At 38.3% G+C, this 20001-nt stretch overlaps 3 protein-coding genes across 3 annotated transcripts; 2 read left to right on the top strand and 1 right to left on the bottom strand.

The window, feature by feature from the left end:
* Positions 1 to 18: 18 nt before the first annotated feature.
* On the top strand, positions 19 to 11718 carry AK88_00961 (uncharacterized protein; the record flags this gene model as incomplete). The annotated part of the gene is made up of 1 exon (XM_012478603.1): positions 19 to 11718. The coding sequence occupies one exon, from the start codon at positions 19 to 21 to the stop codon at positions 11716 to 11718; it is 11700 nt and encodes a 3899-aa protein (XP_012334026.1).
* An 894-nt stretch (positions 11719 to 12612) lies between these two features.
* On the bottom strand, positions 12613 to 15351 carry AK88_00960 (uncharacterized protein; the record flags this gene model as incomplete). Its single annotated transcript, XM_012478602.1, has 1 exon — positions 12613 to 15351. The coding sequence occupies one exon, from the start codon at positions 15349 to 15351 to the stop codon at positions 12613 to 12615; it is 2739 nt and encodes a 912-aa protein (XP_012334025.1).
* A 3370-nt stretch (positions 15352 to 18721) lies between these two features.
* AK88_00959 (uncharacterized protein) lies at positions 18722 to 19336 on the top strand (the record flags this gene model as incomplete). The annotated part of the gene is made up of 1 exon (XM_012478601.1): positions 18722 to 19336. One exon carries the CDS (start codon positions 18722 to 18724, stop codon positions 19334 to 19336), a length of 615 nt encoding a protein of 204 aa, XP_012334024.1.
* Positions 19337 to 20001: the final 665 nt, after the last annotated feature.

Here is a 20001-nt window from a genome sequence, read left to right as displayed (position 1 = left end):
AAATTGAAATCCTGCACGATGGAGAAGTTAAAGGGCGCACTGAAGGGAATATGTTCCCAGCTGAATAGCGACAGTGAGAAGGAGATCGAAAGAGGACTAAAAAGCCTGTATGGGCTGATAAAAAATAATGGAGACCTCGATGATGAAGATTACAACATGTGTGTGAATGTTTTAATTGAAAATAACTACCTCGATGTGATAATTTTTGTGTTATCTCTGGAGGCTGCGAAAACTAAGGGAACCAAGTCAGTACACAACATTAATCGGAGATATGTTGAAATAATTTTTTATAGTTTAAATTGGCTCCTTCGAAACAAGTTGGGGAAAACACCCCCGGATGATGAGTGCCAAATACAGTTTGTCAAATCAGAGGCCTTCCGAAATGTAGGTCTTTTCTTGTGTGAACAAATGAACCTTCTAGAAATTGTGATTTTGAACAACTTCAGTTATAACCGAATATTTATTTTAAATGTCATTCTCTACCTTTTCCTTTTCCATGAGAAGTTTCATTTTGTTTTTCGTTCCTCCTCGTTGTTATTAAATTTGATTGAATTGAAAAAGAATCTCAAAAATGTTTCCGAGTTGAAGCGGAAAAATGAGTTGACCCATTTGGAGGACAGTGGCGAAGAGCTGGATGACGTGATAGACGAGAAGGTCCAGAGGGAACGGCGGGAGATCCTCGATGGGGAGGAAGACCAAAGTGTTCCAACGGAGGGTGAGTCCCCTTTGGGAGAAGACTCACAAAATGACGACAATTCAGAAGAAGGGAACTCTCGTGATACAAAAAACGGGTACAAGAAGTACTCCACAGGCGATGGATACATCAAAGAGGACGAAACTCTTCTTTGCAGTTACAATTTTCAAAACGAAGTTGTACTTTTGTATAAGCACTTACTCAGCAGGAGTACTATAGGGGGTGTGACAAATGAGAGGGAAAAAAAGAGGATTGTGGACAATTGCGAATTTTACGCAGAAATGCTAATAAGGAAGAAAAATGGAAAAACGAAAATGTTTAATGAAAAAATTTTAGATAGGAAAAGGGAGAAGCACAAAAGAAGAAAACGAAGTAGACGTGACACAGATGAAGCAGTTCCAAATAGCAGAGCCGTCAACAAGGACGATTTCGAAGCAGTGAGGGTGGCGATCCTAGTTATGTGTGCATACTGCTACTTGGATAGCACTAGGAGCGATAAAATACACACCCATTTTCACACGATCTGTGAAGAGATACGCAAAATATACTGCAGCAGTGGGGAAACGCTACGACACTACATTATTCTGTGCCTTTACAAAATTTTAGAAAAAAGTGAGACATATAAAAATATGAATGTTTTTTTTAATGTGATAAAATTTGTTGGAATTTTCTTCAATTATGTACAGAGTGAGATGGACACGACGGTGCTGTTTTTTATAAACGAGTTGTTAAAGAGGAGGAATTTTAGCGAAATATACAAAAATGGAAAATTTAATTGTAATTGTATCTTCCTTTTGAAGTGTTCGTATGAAGAGGAGAATGAAGACAGGGGGGGAGAAAAGAAGGGAAAAAAAAGGCGTTCCCCATTTGACTCTTCTCCCTCTGCATCATCGTATTACCTAGCCGTAAATTGTAATAGAAAGGACAGGGGAGGTGAGCTAGGCAACATGTATGGTGATTTGTTCGATGGCACCAAACACATGCAAAATAAGACGTATGCGCAAGTGGGAAATCAACTGTTCGTGATAGGAATACAGAAAAGAGACATTCGTAGAATATGCCTCATCTTCGCAAATCTAGAAATGTATATAGCTACCTGCATAAGAGATACGAAGCAGTATTTAATCACACGCCACGTGAAGGAAGAGGAGGAGGTTGTTCTGTTGAGGGATAAGTCCTACAATGATGAAAAGCTAATCCGGAACAAAGTGAATAATGCTTTCCTCTCTTTCTTAACTGACTTAAAAATAAATTTTTTTATTAACCATTACCTTATTGTAATCAGTATAGAAAAGTACCAGCACTTTATCAACCTCTACTATGGCAGCAGCAAACTGCACGTTTTAACATGTGACGACAACCTTTTTTTGTTTCTGCTTCTCTTCATTGATGTTAGTAAAATATTCTTCCTGCATAGGACCACTGGGGCGAATATTCCCAGGAAGGGGGAAAAAGCAATGTGCCACTTGCCCATCCAAGTGTGTGGATACTTCACCCTTCGATGTAACGACATGCAGCAGAGCACTATAATTGGTACAAACCCAGTAGGGGACATACCCGATCTGTGTCTCGATGAAGGGGCAATTGCACTCACGACAAGTGAAAAGAAGAGAAAAATGAGTAGCGGGGCACCAAGCGATGAGAACAGGGACAAGTTGGGAAGGAAAAAAAAGAAACTAGAAAGAACTAGCAGTGATTTAATAAATAACAACTGCTTGAACGAATCGGGAGAAGGTCCCCCCAGCTTGCTGCAATACAGGTATGTGTACCAAAGTGTCAATAACGAAGTGGTGCGAAATACAAATTTTTTACAGCTATGTGGAGAGGTAATTCATTACAAAATATTTATAGAATTGTACGACGCGATTAAAGAGGGGTCTATAGGGAACAGTGAAGGAGCGATAATTGATCGCAGGGTGGTGATGCAAAATGTGAAAGAAGCCAACAATTATCTGCACCATTTGGATAACGAATTAAATTACAAGAAAAAAATTGAAGAAGTTTTGTTTTTTTTCATACCTATGAATGTAACAAAGTATATTGTAGAAATGTTTACCAAGAGAGATAAGCACAACTACTACAATTATTTTATTATGTGCTACTTGCACTACACATTCGAAATTTACAAGTGTGTTTCCATGTTCATACTGTCTCTGGATTCGTTCCTGCCCTTCCCTCAAGGGGTGAACAAAATCGTTTTGTTGAACAGGATAAAAGAAGACCTATCCCTCGCTTTTTACAACCTCGTTAGTTCATACTACCTGTTCGATATTGCGTATATAAATAGGTACATTATAAATGAGATTAAAGGGGCGCAAAATAATGAGGGGTGTAGGAAGGATACCCGTGATAGAGGCAACCCTCTTCATGACAACGACTCGGATGACTACACCTTTAACGTCGGCGTCAAGGATCACGAAATAGTGAATACGAGAAGTGAAAAAAATCAGGAAAAACGCGAGCAGATCCTTCAGTTGCATTACTTCCTGAATGACGTCCACATAAATACGGACAATTTGTACGTGTACCATTTTATGCTAGTGACGACTTTTATCAACCTGTTCGACGATTGCGAGTTGAAGAAAAAATTATTAAATGAGCTGTACAGTCAGAAGAGAATTATAGAAGTAAGAAATTTTGAATTGTTTGTAAATGTTAACGACAATGTGTACAATATATTCTTGAAATTATTTTTCGAGAAGTGTTATTTCCCCCTCGAAAGTTACCATTTGTTGGATAATTTGTTTTCCATTTTAACGTACTACAAGAAGAGGGTGCTTTCACCACACGCAGAATGTTCGTCAGATGTGCAGTTGGCATTTTACTCCTTCGTGGAGACCCTTATACACAAAATGCTGAGGAAGACGAAATTTTTCGACTCCTCTCTTGTGGATGATGTGCTTTTGTTTTTGAACTTTTTGAGGGCCATTCGTAGCTTGCGCGAGTTCGTCGTTGCGCTGTCCGTTTTTTGTCGCCTTTTTAACTTGCACAGAAGTAGGGCAATGCATCTTGATGGGGGCGCGCCTGATGAAGTGGCTGGGGAACATTCCATCGAAAAGGTGGGGAAGAGTACAAAAGAATTCCAAAAGGGGATCCTGCGTAAGAGTGAAGCCTCCCCGTTTTTCAAGCTCCTAGTAGAACTGTTCTTCACGAACAACTTGAACTTGGCCCTAAAGGGAATACCAATTATGAAGGTCATCAAGGAGGAGAAGCAGACTAAGGGAGGCGCCGGCGATGTGTTCGATTACACCCTTGAGGACATCGTACAGGTGTATATAAACTACCTGGGTTATGTAAAATATGTTTTGTTGTTGAACCCCTATGTTTATGTTAGCGTGAGAGAACTGTTAAAGAACCAGAGAAGTTTAGGGGAACTGTTTTGTACCTTTACGAGGAAGAAGGACTTTTTACAAACTAGGGATGACCTTTGTGATAGTCAAGGGGGAGGAACTACACCCAGCAATTCCGCCGCGTTTAATCCATCGAGTGAGAAGCCACAATCGGGTGTAACCAACATGGTGGAAGGGTCTGAAGAAAGCGTAGCATATCAGAACAAATCGAATAAGCAGAAGGCTGCCTTTGTGAGTTTTACAACATTTTTACAAAGCATAGATTCCTTTTTATGGCAAATTGAGAAGGTTCAAATGGGGCAGAATAATTCAGCAGAATATCAGGAAGAAATAAAACAGCTCTGCAGTGAGGTACAAAAAAAGGATGTAACTAATGATGGAAGTAATAATCCAAATGGTTCCTTTATTGTACAAAAAAGTGGTACAGCTGATATTGATGGGGTCTTTCCAAACGGGGGCGAAAACGTGTTGCAGATTTACTTGCAACATAATAACATTGCATTTTATTACACCAGTGTAGATAACCTGGAGCAGACGAAGAAAAAATGTGAAGAAGCTGAACTATTGCTTTACAATTTGTGCAATGTTAGCACTCTCATAGTTAATTATTTCTTCACCACTTATGCGTACCTAAATGGTTATGGTAACGTTGACACCAACACGCTACAGTATTTGATTGACAAAATAAGCAAAACGGTGGAGGTCTTCCTTGCCCTGAGTGCCACTGTAGGTAGAAACATTCATTCATATGTGGAACACACAAGAAGATACAAAGATGTTAAGAATATAATCGCTAGTTGTGGAAGTAGAAAACAACAAGGGGATACAAAATATGACGCCAATAATTTCTTTCAAAAGATACGTAATTTAAGTAGGTCCATGTGTTTTTTGTTTGTTCATATTTTTAAGAATGGATTATTTATAAAGTTATTGGATCATCTGCAGAAGGGACTTAAAACGAATGGTGTGGTTTTTCACCACTTCGCACATCTTATCCTGTGTTACGTGCATAAGAGCATCCAACTGTTTAATCTAAAAAAGAAGAGGTATAAGAAGCCTGTGGGGGAGAGCCTTGTTAATTTGATACATATCATTGCGGAACAGGATACACATAACGGGGAAGAACAAATTAAGGGGAAATTATCCCTCATGATTCTGTCCTTGCTACAGATGTTAGATGCGAAGGGAGGTTTTATGAGGAAGTTAATAGTTGGAAACACTTCCTCTAAGGGTGACAGTAACCAAACTGACAATGATCCAAATGGGGAGGAGGAAGCCATAGGAAGCTGCAGGTCTTTTCTTTTGAAACATATCGCTCTTTTTTTCGTCAACATTATGCGTAGCGAAAAGGAGAAAAACGGTTTTAAGTTTGGACTACAAAATGACGTGAAAGGTATGCACCGAAGCGGTGTTAACACAGTGGCACTACTAATTGAAACCATCACGCGAGATAAACGCTTGGAAGACGAAATGAACGCCATCCTAAATGAGTTGTGCGAGTTGTATGTTAAGAAGTGGTACGGCGATAGCGGTTGCCCGCTGAGTCGTGTCATTGTGGAAAGGGTTATTCGCCACGGTATCAGGAGGGAGGAAAATGGCACCTCCGATAGAAGTACCACTCAACATTACTTCTTCCGTGGTATCAAAAACGAGCGAACACATGTGCAGCGGCGTGGGGACATCAAGAGAGAAATAGAAGCGCACGTTCTGCAGAAGCATGTGGCCCTTTTCGATTTGAAGGCCCCCCCAGAGCAAGCAGCCTGTAATAACACCATGGAGAATTACATTTTTATGATTTTTCTTTACTTGATGGAAAATAAGTACACCCCTCCACTGTTTGACCAAATTGATATACAGCGCTTAGAGAGCGTAACGTATGAAGAGGTATTTATGTTGCCTAGAAAATTTTTCTCAGACATGTTGGCCGAAATTTATTTGAAGAAATTTGCACACGCATACAAATCTATTTATAGAAGGCGAAACAGAATTAGCTTGCTGTTGTTAAGCACGAAGAAGACGAAAAATAAAAATTGCCTATTAATAGCCTTATCCGTTTTGTACTTTTTGGGAAACATGCTAAGTGGAAAAGATCGAATGCGACAGCTGCTTCGAGATTACGGCAAAGACGTTATAAGGAGAATATGCGAAGTCGAATTCTTCTACTTTTATGGGTACTTTTACAAAAATGACATTCCCAAGGGTGAGTATATGATGAGATGCTACGAGAGAGTCATGTTTTTTGCCTTCAAGGGAATTTTTAAAAATTTGAAAAGGGGCAGCGCAGAAGAGGAAGAAGAAATGGGGCGTAGAAATAGTGGTGATGCGGTACATAACGAGAGCTTCACCAAAGGAACGTTAAGAACAGGAAGAACAAACGATCATTGCACTTTGCTAGTTCTACTTTTGCAAATGGTTAATCAAAATGTGAGGAAATTTAAGATGGAAAGGATGGTGGATGGACATGTTTGCGATCTGCTAACTGACCTAGCGTTTTGTGCAACAGGGAAGACAAATCATTTTTATTATGAAAATGCAATGAAAAACTACATGTACATTTTTAGCGAGCACGACGTGGGTGAGCTGAAAAAGGGCAAAAAAGTGTATGTCGTTTTCTACGCCTTCTTCTTGCTTCTCAAATATGTGAAGTTCAGAAACTTAGACGTGCGCATGTTGGTTGAGGCTTTTTTCAGAGATGTTCATGTAGGGAGGCTCATTGTGCAGCAGTTGGAAGCGTTTAGGGTGAAGCGAGGGGTTGCGAAAACCACCCATGGGGGAACCCATGATAATTGTGATGATGAAGGTGATAATGAGCGCAGTGGTGGGTACAATGATGAGTGCAATGATGGAAGCAAGAACGCCCTCCTGTTCATCTTAAAACTGGTAAAAATATTTTACGAAGAATGGTATGATCAGAGCAGAGGGAAGGTACCCGAAATGCAAGCCATATGTTTGAAAACGCTAAACAGGGATCTATTCAACGCGCTGAAGAAAACGTACAGTTACACCCTGGAAAGTGTGGATGTGCACATAAGAAGCATTTTCTTCGTGGACATTTCGCATTATTTGAAGTCGGTCACGATGGAGAGTATCCTGGACAATAAGCTAATCGATGAAGTGTTGAAATTTAAAGAATTTAATTTAGATAATGATGGAAGGTACGATTGGCTGAATATGAATACGAGCATGCTGAATAAGACGTGCCTCTACTTTTATATGAATGAAAATGTGCGCAGGAAATTGGAAAGTGGGGAGAAGCACTTTTTGTTTTATCTGCACATGAACAGATCAGGGCAGAGCGAATGTTGCGAGAGGGAAGTTTACCCCTTGGGGGAAGAACTTAACCACAACGCGTTCTGCAACGGGGGTGCAAATGGTTCTAGTTGTGTCCAATCGGATGAGCAACAGTTACGTAGGAAAGGAGGACTCCACAGTGATTACTACCAAACGAACGGGAATATGAAAAAAGGAGAACTGTTGCTGAAGCTTTACAGGACAAAATTCCCTCATTGCATAATGAGCCAAAATGAATATATTAAAAGGGAAGCCTTTTTCTTAGCACATAGAATAAAGTTGGAAGATAACATTTATGATTACCTCTTTTTGTTGTGCTTAATAGTTAGCAAATTAATTTTGTGCTTTGTGTTGATGGCGGAAAAGTTGAGAATTTTTGTTTATCACTTTAGAATTTTGTACACAACGTATCGCCATGAGAATGTGTTTTTAAATTTTGACTTGCTAAATATGCAGGAGATTAACAGAAAGATAAAGAATTACATAAGGAAGTACCCAGATATTCATTTCTATATAGACTATGACAACAACGAGGATGAGGAAAGAGGACGGGCACACGATGGGGGCAATGTGATTGGAGGTGGTTTGGGGAATTTCTCCCGCACATATGGTAACAATGGCGACACCGATCCACACAACAGTTATAACGGAGGGATGCATCATATGAAGGAACACACAAAGAGAGGCTTCCCCCTTGGAAGTTCCAACAAACTTGTCTCGTACGATGAAGAAAAGGAACATTTTTACCATTTGAAGAAGAACGAGAAAAATAATAGCAACTGCAAATTTTGTATAAAATTCAAACAAATTCACAGCGTGCACAGATCCACAAGAATTTTAGATTTACTGGACAAGGAAGAAAAAGCGAATATAAAGAATATGATTTACTATGGAAAGACCATTCGAACGAGTATTTTTATGAATAGCCCGTATGAAGGTAACGCGTATAAGAATTGCAGCACATTTAGGGAGGAGCCCCAGGAGGAAGTTGATGGGGACGTTGCACAGGAGGGTTTTCAAAATGGGGATAACAAACAGAATGGTGTTGGCAATGAAAGTGCCGATGATGGAAGTGCTGACCCGGAGAACTCGTCCAATGAGAACGGTCACCATGGCGATCACCAAAACGGAGTCCAGGGAAACTACACAGGAAGGAGCGCCACGCAGAAGGGGAAAATGGCAAACATGAGTAGGAATCACCCCAGTAGCAGCATCAACACAGACTGTATAGTCGACAGTAGCGATCTATTGTACGGTAGAAAAATGAAAGATATTCATTTTAAAAAAAATTACAAAAAGTTGCTAAAGAGATACCTTCTTAACGACATTGACTTCTTTGGGAAGTGGATAAAAGCGTTCTCCATGAATGCATTGAAAATTTTAATATTCTGTTTGAGTAGTAATGACATCATAGTGAGGATGATTAGCATAAAGGGGTTGTCCATATTTTACCAGTTGATTGAGAATTCGTTTGTGCTCTATAAAATTAGGAAGCGATTAAATTCGTTTAGGAGATCTCGCGGCGCAAGTGGGCAGACGGAAGAAGCAGGTCATGGCGTAATATGGAAAAATAGCTTTTCGGAAAGGCACCACAATAGTAGCATTAGTATGAACAATAGTGGGGGTCGAAAAAAGAAGCAACGGATGTTGGTAATTCCCTTCAAGGAACTATTTTATTTGTTCTTCTTTATGAAGAAATTAAAATATTCAGTAGACCCCAATTCGTACTATATAAACCCCTGCGTGTCGACTTACTCCTTTTTTTTAATAAACGAAATTTACAAGAAAAAAGGCTTCAGAGACACTCTTAAGAACCTGATTAGGAACAAAACGTTTTCGGTTCATTTTTTTCACGCATATTTGAATAACCAGTTTAGGAAGACAAATTTTACGTCGCTAAATGTCATCAATTTCTTGATCATTTCGACGCAGGCGCTTTTCTCCACGAGGTATAACTTGAGGGGCAGCGCCCGGGTGATCGAGGGTGAAAGTGGTGAAAAATGTGAACAAGAATATGCAGATCACCAATGGGGGAGCGGCCAAGAAGATAACTCATCATACACACATTACAACAAAGCACATGGAAGATCAACGTTCCAGCAGCATGATAATGATGGGGACTATTCCACCCGAAATGCAAATTACACCACCGCGTATGATCAGAATGGCGACTATATGGATGAGCACCAGTACAATGATAGTGCAACACACGCCCAACGGCAAAATAACACCATCGATAGGAGCTTCTTCGCAACGTCCAACGTCAACCACAGAATGATTTACGATTTTCAAAATGAGGATGAGGATGTGGAAGAAGAGAATGATAACAGAAACAGAGTTACCAACAAAGAGAAGGAAGAAGAAGAAACTATGGATAAACTGCAATACATTCAGGGGAATCATAAAAATGCTATAAAAACGATTCTGAATATATTAAATAAAAATAACATTTTCGAGATTTACCTGACTATGTTTTTTAGTAATTATCTGAACTACAATTTGTTGAAGAAGTTTTTAATTCTGCTAGTCATGTGTAGTGGAGTGTTGGTTCTCGAGGATATGCAATTTGATTGTGTGGGGGATGGTGACACGGAGGAGAGAAAGCGCAACGGAGTTAGTGATGGGCAGGCGGATGAACAGCAAGACGGTAGTGGTCACGCATACTATGGTGAAAGCCGTGCACAAGAGAATGCAGCGAATGGGACCAACGGGGAAAAGGGGGGCAGCGGCACGGACCAGAACAACTGCGACGTGGCCTACTACGTCAAAAATAACCTTGTGCTGAAACTGATAACAAGGAATAACATTCTGCTATGGCTAGATCGAATGATGCATCAGAAGTTGTTCCAAGACGAAATAGCTTTTTATTACCCCACCTCCTTTACGATGCCGGTGATAAATTTTTACGACACGGATGGTCAAAATGAGAAGCTTTACATGAACAGCGTCAACGTTGAAGCGGATTGCTCAGGAGGGAAAAGTGAGGAAGAAATGGCCTCTTTCGGAAGATGGCATCCCTCATATACGTCCAAAAAGAGGGAATCATTTGTGACGAAGGGAATGCACAAAAGTGGGTTAGAAGAAGGAGAACCGATAACTGGAGATGCAGAAGACGACACAGAGGAAATAAAAGTACAACCAAATGGTAACAGTCGCACCAGGGAGAAGGAAGAATCCCTTATCATTGTGTTCTCCAATCAAACGCACATCGAAAAAATAACCAAAAATCGCTACATAATGGGCTATATTTTTAAAGAGAGCTACGAAAAAACGTCTGAAATATTCTTTTACCTCTCCCTCTTTGTAAGTAACATCGTTTCGAATTTGTTCTACCCCAGTGTGGACTATGCCCATATATTTACAAATACGCTTCTGAAACATGAAAAAAGGAAAATAAAAAGATTTATACTAAATAACGCACAAAAGGTGATCAACCAAAAAGGGGAACCAAGTAAATGTAACACATTCGAATTGTGGAATTTCTGGTACAGCAATTTCCACAAGTACATTTCTCTTAAAGTTAGAAGCACATTCATTATAAGGAAGGAAGGAAACACACTGAAAAGATCGAATTTAAATATCTTTTCAGACTTGATAAAAATTATAAAAAATTTGAATAGGAGTTTGTATTACATTTTTATCAACCTGTTTCATGTGGAATATTTTAACCTCTTCATTAAGGTAAAGAAGCAGGGGAAGAAAAAGGAGAGTGCGAAACAGAGACGGAAAAAGCTAACTGCAGATCTTACAACAAACTTTGGAGAAATGAAAAAAGCTCATTTGAAGACATGCAAAACCTTTGTAAAGTACATATTTCTTATGTTCAATAATTTATTTAGCATTTGCACCAGTTTGTTCGACCTGGGAATTCCAAACGGGGAATTCCCGCATAATTCCATTTCAACCAAAGTGCCGGTAGAAGAATCCTTTTTAAATGAAGACCTAAGTTTTGTGATCAACGAGGTGATGATTTTTCTGGAAAATGTTGTAGTCCTTCATAGCTACTTTAGTTCCCTTGGCTTGAGAAAACCTTCAGTGGAGAAGAACCATTGCGAAAATAAGCAACATCAAAAGGGAAGAGCGGCCGTAGAAAGTTACCACATAGATATACACAACACGCTGCTGAAAAGGACGCACGCAAAATCCCCAAACAGATCAAACTATGCGTACTACGGAAAAATAATTCAGCTGGTTTTGCACATGCTACGTAAAAAATGCTACAATGGTAATAAACACTTTGGTTATATCTTCCTAAATAAGCTAATTACGATTTATCATTTTTTGGAAGGCACCAGCAGAGCAAAGGTGTATTTGTACATATATGAGCTGTTGGGAATGACTAAGCGGAACCCCCTAGAGTCTTTGCTAAATCAGGTCCTTTGAGTGCGTCGTCGTACGCTGAACAAACGCAGATCCACTTGTCTAAATTGTGCGCGTGCTCCATTAAGAGTTAGATGGGTTGTGCCCATGAGCAAGGAAGTGCCTTTGTAATGGGTGCGTGTATCACTCTATTATAGAACCCCCCCCATTTGACATTACACCTGTTTTGAAGTGCAGTTGCGCTATTTTTTTTTTTTTCTTCTTTTTTGCAAACCGTATGTGAACTTTTTTACAAATTAATTGGTAAAAACAAAAAGGAAACAAATGATATACTCAAATAGATCCAGTTTTCTTTTTTGTTTCGCATAGTGAGGACACCTCGAGGGAACATCCTTCTATACATAGCAGGGGGGCAGGTGTAGTACCCTGCGCGTTTCCTTTTTCTTTTTTAACAGTGTAAGAATGCAACTAATGCGGGAAGGTGGTAGTGTACACTGGAGAAGGACAGCTGTTTTTTTCATTTTGGGCGCAGCGTAAACGTAAACGGCACATGTTTAGCACAATATATGTGTTACATTTTTGCTCTCCCTTTGGATAGCTGTAAGAATGCTGAAGAGAGAAGCTGTCTTCTTACTTAGGTACGGTTACTCCCAGCACCGCGTCTCTCAACAGAATTATAGCCTTTTGCCTATCCTTGTATTTGCCTTGAAAAGTTTACAAAGTTTTATCGGAACAAGGAACATGATGAAAATGTTTTATTTAAATGTTTTTTTGTTTTTTTCCTTTTTCGTCTTTTAAAAATTTCAAAACAAGAGCAAAAAAAAAAAAAAAAAACCATGTACATATTATTGCACATAATATACGTCGGTGTAACATGTGAAAGGGAATAGAGCGGGGTGCACCCTTTTTTTGTTCCAACAGCTGTGGACAGTCATTTTGGTATGTTGTGCTCCACACCTAATTTGCAGCCGTTGAGTTTTTCTTAGAGTCATATTTTTTCATTAATAATTCGGTGGGAATTTCTTCTTTTAGCTTATCGTATTCGATGCTGCGCGAATTAAAATGATTTAAATTGTAGTTTTGGTTTTCTCCCTCTATATCTGGGGTGACGGGGGTTGTCTGCGCTTCGCTTGGTGCGTTCAGCGGTTCTTCGTTCGGTAAACTTTGCTGCGTATCTGTCGGTGCGTTTATCGGTTCTTCCCCTGGTGCGTTAACTTGCTCCTCATTTGGTGAAGGTTCCTGCTCTCCTTTGGTCTCGTTGCTTTGTTCTTCACCTGGCACGATCTCCTCTTCCTCATCTGCCACGATCGCCTGTTCCTCATCTGCCACGTTCACCTCGTCCACACCAGACACTATCGCCTCTTCCTCATCTGATACCTTCACTTCTTCGTTAGGCGTACTTTCATCCTGCATTTGCTCGCCAGGTGAACTTTCCTCCTTTGGTGCCCCTTCCGACGCGTCACCTTCATTCTCCCGATTTGGTAAATCATTACCATGTCCATTTCCACCTGCCACGTTATCACTTGGTTCTGTTTCGCTTTGAGGTTCCCCCTCCTTTGGTTGCTTTCCCTCTATGGCATTTTTTTCTTCCTCTTCTTTTCCTCCCTCTTCCCCCTTCTGCTGCTGATCTTGTAACTTATGATCTTCTTTTTCTACTTCTGGAATTAGGTTGCCCATCTGGCTATTCGCCTCAGCGTGCTGGTCAATTTGGTTGTCGCTTAGTTCGTTCTCTTTTTTAAGTTCGTTTTTCTGTTCTTCCTCCTTTTGGTGTGCTTCACTTGGGTCGTTTTCCACTTCATTGGGTGCAAAATTTTGGTCGTGTCCCTCTATGTGCTGCGCCTCCGCTTGGTGCCCTTGTGCGGGAATGCTTGCGATCTGATTGTCTCCCTGTCTTGTGTCATCCAGGGAATCATTCCCTTTGAATGTGTCGCCACCACTGGGTGTATCCACATTCACCGGCGCATTATTTACGGGCTCATTCACCAAATTTCCGTCTTCCCCTGGAGAAATTCCTTCAGACGCGCCGAATTCATTTTCGGAGGTGACACAGTTGAGTGTGCTACACTGAGCGTTTTCGTTCGAGGCAGAATCTATAGAATGAGCCGATAAGGCAGAACCGAGAACACTAACATTGGGATTTTCAATGATAAAGTTTTTGTAATTGAATGTAGGTGAAGGAAGGTAAAAGTTAAGAGCGTAAATATATTTTTCAATAAATATTAAAAAGTCATTTAGGTGATTTTCATCGACCAGAATTTCTTCATTGTACTTGTGGATGTAATTAAAATGGAAGTTTTTTTCTTTATTTATAATTTGTGTCCTTAGATTTAATTTGTTGTTCATATTTTCAAATTGTTTGATAAAATCATATAGGCATTTCAAGTACATGACACAATCGTGGAAGCATTTTTTTTTTAACTTGCATGTTTCTTGATTATTCAGTAGGGATGTCTTAATATGAGTCATTTTGTCGTTCATTTTGTTTGTAATTTCTTTCTTTAAATTAACCATTTCGTCATTTTGGAGGTTGATATTTTTAAATTTCTCTTTCATTTTTTTATTCAACTTGGTTAAAACATTCGTTTCGTAATTTAGGAGGTTAATTCTCGAAATAAGACTGTAGTTTTTTTCCTTGGACGCATTTAAATTTATTATGATGTGATCAAAGTCTCCTTTTTTGGATGTCAAAATGCTTATAGAATTGATTGCCTTGTTCATATTTTCAATGTTTTCTTCTAACTTTTTAATATTTTGTTTTTGATATTCGTTAATGAATAGGATTCTCAGGCATAGTTTTTTTAGGAGAATTATTTTTGCATTTAGTTTTTTTTTCTTTTCATCTTCGTAGTCTGCTTCTTCCAGGAGGTAGTAGTTTTCATTTGTGTGATTTCCTTCCCCAGAGAGATTTCTACTGTTATTATCGTTGCTGGCGGCCGAGGAGGTAGCATGTCTTTCGTTTCTTCGCTCCAACTCGTCCTCGGACCCCTCTGCCGCTTTGTTATTTCTCCTTTCCTTGCAGTTGTACTTCTTTTTGATTAGTTCATGTATTTTCTGTTCAGACGATAATATTTTTTGTTCCTTCAATTTTTGCTGCAGCATTTTGAAATCTTCTCTGTGTTTTTTCTCCAGGCTGTCTTTTTCTTTAATGAGTTCATTCAGCTCCACTTTTAGTTTTTCATTTTGCGAGTTTTGTTCCTTTTCCTGTGTAACTAAATTACTGATGTTCTTTTTTAAAGTATTGTACTCATTAACCAGAATTTTCATGTTATTGTTGTAGATAATTCTCTCATTTCTTTCGTCATCTATGGAGCTTTTTAAAATGTTTATATCATTTGTAATGTTGTTAATGTATTCTTCAACATTATTTATGTTGTTCTGTAATTTTGTTGTAATTTTTTTGTAATAATCAGGAGTGTTTTTTTTTTTTTTATCACTTTGATCGATTAATTTTTTCTTTTCAAATTCTTCCTTAATTATTTTATGATGTAAATTGATTTTTTTTATTTTACTATTTTCTTCGTAAATTCTTCTGGATATTTTTTGTATTTCATGTTCCTTTTCTTCTAGGTGTTTGAAATCTTCCTCTTTATCTACTACTTCTGCTTTGGGATTTTTCCCCCAATTTTTGTAATTCATTCCGTTAGTCTTGGTTTTTAACTGTTCCTTCACATTTGTGTCCTTTTTTTTCGTCAACATTTTTGCTTTGCTTTTATTCAAAAAAAAATAGGTGATGCGGGTTTGCAGAACAGGGCACTGTGGTGTGCGCAGGTTTGGAGGCGCATCTACACATGTGTGTGTGTATGTGTGTGCGTGTATATGTGTGTGTTTCTCTTGAATATTTACCCCTTCCAATTAATTGCTGTCCTTTTGGAGTAGAATAAATGAGGGCATACGTGCATCACTTCATGTGTGCATTGCCTCTCGCAGGAAGGGGAGCGGGTTATCAGCTTGCCTGTGTATATATATAATTATGACATACGTAGAATGTACACATGTGTACTAATACACATAAGGTTCTATATTGCAGTAGGGTACCCAGTTAGATGCGTCCCCCAAGGGTACGAAGTTTCTTTGCTGGCGCATTGTTTGTCCTCATCTTTGGGGGCGTCAGATAAGCCTCACCGAACGGACTACAAATATGATGTTTTTAATTTAAGGGGAAAAAACATAGGGACTTCCGTTACGAGACTAAACATAGCAGCATTGCGCATATTTGCATTTATAGGCTCTCCATTTTTGCTAATTTCATCTGTCAAAGACAGCCTTCCCACATTGCACACTATACACCCCCCGCCAAAAAAAAAAAAAAAAAAAAAAGTGAAAACAAAATTGAAGGGGTTATCAAGGTACATATATTTGGCAAAAGGATACATACATTCACACTACAGTACTTTTTTTTTTTTTTTTTTTTCCAATTTTTTGTCTAAAATATTTGCACCATACGCGTGGAGAGAAAAAATAAATTGCCGGCCTATTGTGAAAAGCCCACAGAAGGGCGACATGGGAAAGAGGGTCAAGCTTTATTTCATTCAACTTGATATAAGATTGATTGGTGCGCGCGCGCACTTCCTTTTCGCGTTTAAACCACATATATTACGATAAAAGAAAACGATTTTTTTAATTAAACGTTGATTATGGTAAGTGTAAATTAGTTAATAATAGGGAATAAGATTTACTACGAACGTTTCGAACCGTTATTAGGAATCAAATGAGTAGTCTTATGGGATTGTCTCACGTCACGCTTTCTTTTAAATGTGTATAGAAATTATTACCTTCTTTGAGAATTTTATTATGTAAAAATTTGTTTTCATTTTATCTTCTTTTTTTTATATGGAAGTGGAACTGTTATAAGTACACGACAGGTGGTGCTGCTGTTGGGGGCAATTTGGTGTGTCCAATGAATGGAACAATGTATATTATTATTTTTTTCTTTTCTACCATTAGATTGGTTAAGTCACCAAATAAGTGGTGCCACGATATATAAACAGGCGAGGAAAAGGTCCAACACGTGGTTTGATAAGGCCCTGTTATTTTTGCACCTTTATGGGGATGAACCCACCCCCATATTTCTTTTGTTGCGGGTTAAGAATTAGGAATAGAACTCTGCAAATAGAGTGAGCTTGTCGGAATAGTGGGACAATCTGCGTCGTCATTTGTATGCGCCGCAAACACGATCACAATTCATGTGCAACAATATGATGCTCACTTGGTTACATCTTATTTTATTTCTTTTCATTTTTTTGCCTTAAAAATGAATAAGTTGTTCATAAATTTTTTCCCTTTTTCAAAAAAAAGTACCCATTGGGGGTCTTCATTTGGGCTTAAAAAAATTTTATCATTCGATTTTTTCAATGAAAACTGATACACCAATATTAATTTCGTTTTGCACGTGTGCTGATCGACCATTTTTTAATGCAACTCTGACAACAAAAAGCCTTTCCATTTTTAGCAAAGTATGATTTGTTCTACTACTTAAAGAGGACCAGCCCCTAAAAGAACAGCTCGCACGCTTTCTATGCTCCGTGAAAAAATTTCGTATTTCGAATAGTGAATAATGTGCGTAAAAATTGGAATAGGGGTTTAGGGTTCATATTTACTGTTGCCTTTATTGTTTGCTTTTTCCCCAAGGGCGTTGTAGAGGTATACGTAGCGAACGTTGATAGGAGAAGCAAATATACACGCAACGTTGTTTTATTATGAACACATTTTATAGCACATCATGTGTGACACCCTATAATTAGAGAAATGAAGTGGGTTCTGGAACGTATATATACTGGCTACGTCACCGCGGAGCAATGGGCGCATTTTTTCAAAAGTTGCAGTCAGCATATGGGTCTATTCCGGAGGTACGGGGGTCACTATAAATGATTTTGTTCACCGCGAGCCAAGCAAAATGGGGGCATGCGATTCGGTTAATGTAGAGAAATTATTGATCATATCTTCTATATATATATATTTTTTTAGCTGTTGGAGTTGTTTATTTGGAGCGATCTTTTATTATTTTATTTATTTCTTAGTTTTTTTTTGTCGCAGATTTCGTTCGTTCACTTATTTACAAATACAGAGAAGCACATATCCTTTTGGGTGGCAACACCCTGTTGTCCGCGTTCTTAGGGTCCACGTGCTGCGCGTGCCTTTTTTTTTTCATCCTTAATTCTTCTCCCCCAGTGCGGCATGTAACGTGAACGAGTACATATTAATATAATTATATATAATATATATATGCAGCGTAGCCGTTGCATAAAAAAAAAAAAAAAAAACAAAACAAACGGGGTGGCTTCACGCGTCCTACAAAATAGCTGCCACCACGTGCATGCCTATTATCATGCATGTTCATATTTACGCACCTACAGCTCACAGGTAACACCAGCAGGATGAGTTAAAGGGGCGCAGGTCAGATGTAGAGTTAATCCCCCATGAATATTATTAATATAGTTGCAATATATAGTTCATTATATATAGGCCACGGCGTACGTACAAAATTATATGTTTATAAGACCTTTGCAATTAATCGGTGTTATTGGATATCCAGCCCGAAATAGTTTTCTCATTCCATACAAGATGGGTCGAACAGGAGTGAGTAGCGACACCTGTACAGATGGAAAGTATAAAAAACACGCCCATTTGTTAATATGCAACAAAAAAAAAAAATAGAAAAGAAAGAATATAGGGTTTAAACTAGAAAAAAAAAAACATTGTCATGATAAGTTTTATGGAAGCACCCTAGCTATACTCAACTATTTCTGTTATCTCCGTTTTATGCAAAAATTAAGAAGTTTATTATTATTTTTTTTTTTTTTTCTTTTCCGCATTTTTACCATGTTTTAATTATGCGTTTGAAGAAACAACATCTGTAGCATTTGTAAGCTGCGCATTATAATAATAGCCCATGTAACAAACACGTGCAAACATTTTGAAAAATATAATTTTCGCTTTTTTGTAAACTTCCGCCAACGTGCACAATTTTGAATACTTAAATATCCCCTCCTCCTGAAAGCAAAAAACAACATTGCTACATTGCAGAATAAGGCTGCGCTGTGACTTTACCCATTTCTATTTGTGAAAAATGAAATATACAGTTAAGTGCCTCCTGTTTAGCGTTCTTCTGAACGCGGCATGCAAAGTCAACGTACTCTGCCTGCAAGGTAACAGTAATAACAACAATTACAAATCCCCAAGTGAAAATTTCCATAATGATTTGAGCATATTTGAGGAAAAAAGTGACAATAAAGGATGTACAGGTGACATCGAGCAGAGGTTAATAAATGGAGAGAAGTTCCTAAGCCAAAATTATAAAAGTGAGGATGCAGAAAATATTAAAGATTATATAAGTTTGAAAACGAACCAATTTAGGGAGTACATATTACATCTGTTCAAATCGAATAGCGTTGCATCCAATGATTTCTACAAAGTACTTTTTGACTGCGCCAAGGCGTCATCGGCAAAACCGTATTTAATAGATATATGTGTAAATAAATATTTGAAAAAACACAACATTGACTTTTCTCCAACATGTTTGAGCTGCTTTTCGTCCTTCATCGGATGTTCCTTTATTTCGTGCAACAAGCAATGCTCCAAGGACCAGTGCAATGACGAATGCAAAGCATGTAGCGAGAAAAACTGCTTCAGAACTTTGTTGAACTGTACCAAGCTGGACGCCTTGCCCGACCCATGTAAGTAGGACAGGATAGGTCAAACATATGTCAGGCTTTGTCAAGCTTTGTGAGACTTTTCCATTCCTATGTTGGGCCGATCCCCAACGTTACTCCTCTCTTCGTAAGAATAAAATATTCCTTCCGACGTGGACGCATGGAGTATACCCTCGCACCAAGGAGTTGATGCATACGCGCAGGTGTATCTGCGTCTCAAACGTATACTTATGATGATGAAGATGACGACTTATTCCCCCGTTTTTACAACGTTCACCGTGCGAATACATTAGCGTTTTGCATTGTATGTTAAGTTGTATCTTGTCAAGCGTTTTTTCTCGACAATTTTTTTTTATGCATCATGTTAGAATTCAATTTATTGAAGTGTTTTTTTTTTTTTTTTTTTTTTTTTTTTTTTTTTTTTTTTTTTTTTTTTTTTTTTTTTATGTTGGTAGTTTTTATTGTCATTTTTGAAGAACAAACACAAAAATTATTTAAAACAAAATTGATTTAAAAGTTTTTATTATGTTACACAAATGGGGACAATAAAAAAGGTGTAGAAAAAAAAAAAAAAAAAAAAAAAAAAGGCCACATGACACATGTATCTGTTTTCACGTGTGCGTTAAGTGGCTACATGGTGATGCACTAAAAAATGAAGAAAAGGGACAAATTTGGAGATTTTTTTTTTTTTTTTTTT

Source organism: Plasmodium fragile (genome assembly GCF_000956335.1).
Source record: "Plasmodium fragile strain nilgiri unplaced genomic scaffold supercont1.8, whole genome shotgun sequence".
NCBI lineage: Eukaryota > Apicomplexa > Aconoidasida > Haemosporida > Plasmodiidae > Plasmodium > Plasmodium fragile.
Note: the sequence above shows the minus strand (reverse complement) of the source record. Positions and strands in the feature narration are given on the sequence as shown.